Here is a 2342-nt window from a genome sequence, read left to right on the forward strand (position 1 = left end):
CCTCTTTCTTCGTAACGATATTAACTTTTATTTCGAAACAAAATAGATAGTCTCTTTCGTCCAATAATTTGACTGCGTAACTTTTTGTTAAAGCTTATGACTTTTTATCAATAGTCGGTCAGCATTAAGCAAAACTTTAACAATTTTTAATCATTTCAGCTTTTGTTATGTAGCGACTTAAATCCAAATACTAGTTACTAATGTTACTTAAGTCTTCATAGATAAGTAGTAACATTATTATCATTGGGTACTCACAGATATCTTGATCTTGCTCTTAATGGCGACCAACTCCTTCCTCAGCGTTTCCGTAAGGGCAGTAACGGCGTATTTGGAAGCCGGATAGACATTCAGGAAGGGCAAAGATGACACTTGGTGACCTGAGACACTGTTGATGTTGACTATGTGTCCGTCGATGAGGTGTTCTTGCATGACCTTGATAGCTTCACGTGAAGCTACGGCCAGTCCTAAGATGTTGGTGTCTAGGACCTTTTTCCAATCCTCGATGTTACCTATAATTTATTTACGGATATATCTAAATAGTGTTACAGATGTCAGCTTTTCTACTAGAAAATGAACGATGATGAATAAGCCGTAATTGAAGCGAATAAGAAAAGTTCGTCAACTTTTTGGTCGAAATGACAAATCAAAATCACCAAACAAAGTTGCTATTTGTTGTTGACTCAAAACTAGCTAGAGATTATACAAAGGATGAAGCAATAGAGCAAAACTACACGAAATATCGCCCTTACCGTCAATTATTGTTGTTTTTCTGTTGATTCCGGCGTTGTTGATCAGAATGTTCACAGGTCCGACGTTTTCTTTGATCCACTTGAAGGCTTCCTGGATTTCTTCTTGTTTGGTCATGTCGACCTTGTAGGCGTACAATTTTCCGGGTTTTCCTTCTAAAGTTGCTGCCAATTCTTCAATCCTGTGTTTTCTTCTAGCCAATCCGACTACCTGGAAAATTTTGAAGTGTTTATATTTTGTCTCGAATTTGATGCGTTGCCTCAGAATTATGATTATAAAAAAAATTGAAAAGGTTTAGGGTGATTTCAGATACATTGTAATTAAGTACATATACCAATACGCGCCTAAAGTATGGAATAAATTCAGTAAAATCGAAACAAATTTTTTAGGGAAAAATCCTCGAAGAGGTTGATTTTTAATTTAAAAAATACTTAGTTTAGCATAAACTCGAAAAACTAAACTCGAATTTACTCGAAAACTTTCCTATGTAAGATGGCAACATCTTAATACTGTCGGATCGACAATGAAACGATCTTTCAGAATCAAGAAAAAAAATAGGGGGTTGCTATTTAAAAAAAATGTCGATGACGTCATTACTCGAAAACAAATGACGGTTGAAAATCGCCTTTTATGATAAAATATGTATTTTTTAAATTAAAAATCGACCTGTTCGAGGATTTATCCCAAAAAAATTGTTTCGTTTTTACTGAATTTATTCCATACTTTTAATTAAAAATTTTATTTATGTGAGGTTCTTTGATTTCATAGAAAGAGTGTAAGTAAATAGTTTTAGAGACGTATGTGCTGTGGTTTACTTAGATCGTCATAATATCGTTATCTTGTTATTCATAAGACAAAATTGTAATCTTATGCAAATAGTAGGTAATTCAAGACATATGACAATGTTACAAACTGTGAATAGGGAACAAACTTATTTCATAAATTTTTATGATGTTAGATAATATTTTTGCCACAACTCAAGCTTCTTGTGAGTTATAATTCACGAAAGTGACGATTCGGACTAGAAAATGGGACACTCATCCATAATTCCTGAGAAGTCCATAAAGAGATATATGAGAACAACTTCAAACTATCTGCAGCGTGGTGTAGAAAGAAAAAAATTTGAAAATATAACAGAGAAGGTAATGCTAGCCTAATTTACTTCAAGAAATGAAACCCTAAAGACTTCAGGAAGCTTATGGGCTTATGTTCGCCACAATATTTCTTGAAAATCAATTTTCGAACAAGACTTTACATGGAAATTCTCGAGGAAATTCTACAGTGGTAGAAAGTGATTCGCAGTCCAGTGTTATTATAATTATAACATCAGAAGAGAACGTTGTTTTAAACCCGAATTCTATTGCTCCAATAAATTTTAAAAATTATTCAAATTGTAGTTTTAATTTTGCCTTTAATTGATTTTTAAAATTCTACATTTATTAGATTACTTACCGATCGCTAGTTTGTAAACTTCACTTACAAATTCAGTAAAGATGTCAAATTACCTGAGCATGCAAAAATTATTATTATTAATATACTTACATTATTAATAAAATCAGACTGTCAAACCAATTTTTAATACGACTATATGCCTA

At 32.6% G+C, this 2342-nt stretch overlaps 1 protein-coding gene across 1 annotated transcript; it reads right to left on the reverse strand.

Moving 5' to 3' along the window:
* Positions 1-255: 255 nt before the first annotated feature.
* LOC111693022 (farnesol dehydrogenase-like) lies at positions 256-958 on the reverse strand (the record flags this gene model as incomplete). The annotated part of the gene is made up of 2 exons (XM_023457159.1): positions 750-958; positions 256-509 (listed from the first exon to the last, which is right to left on the reverse strand). Coding segments are annotated over exons 1-2 (369 nt in total), but the record flags the coding sequence as incomplete, so codon positions are not given.
* Between the last annotated feature and the right edge of the window lie 1384 nt (positions 959-2342).

Source organism: Anoplophora glabripennis, unplaced genomic scaffold (assembly GCF_000390285.2).
Source record: "Anoplophora glabripennis isolate ALB-LARVAE unplaced genomic scaffold, Agla_2.0 scaffold6320, whole genome shotgun sequence".
NCBI classification, from domain to species: Eukaryota; Metazoa; Arthropoda; class Insecta; order Coleoptera; family Cerambycidae; genus Anoplophora; species Anoplophora glabripennis.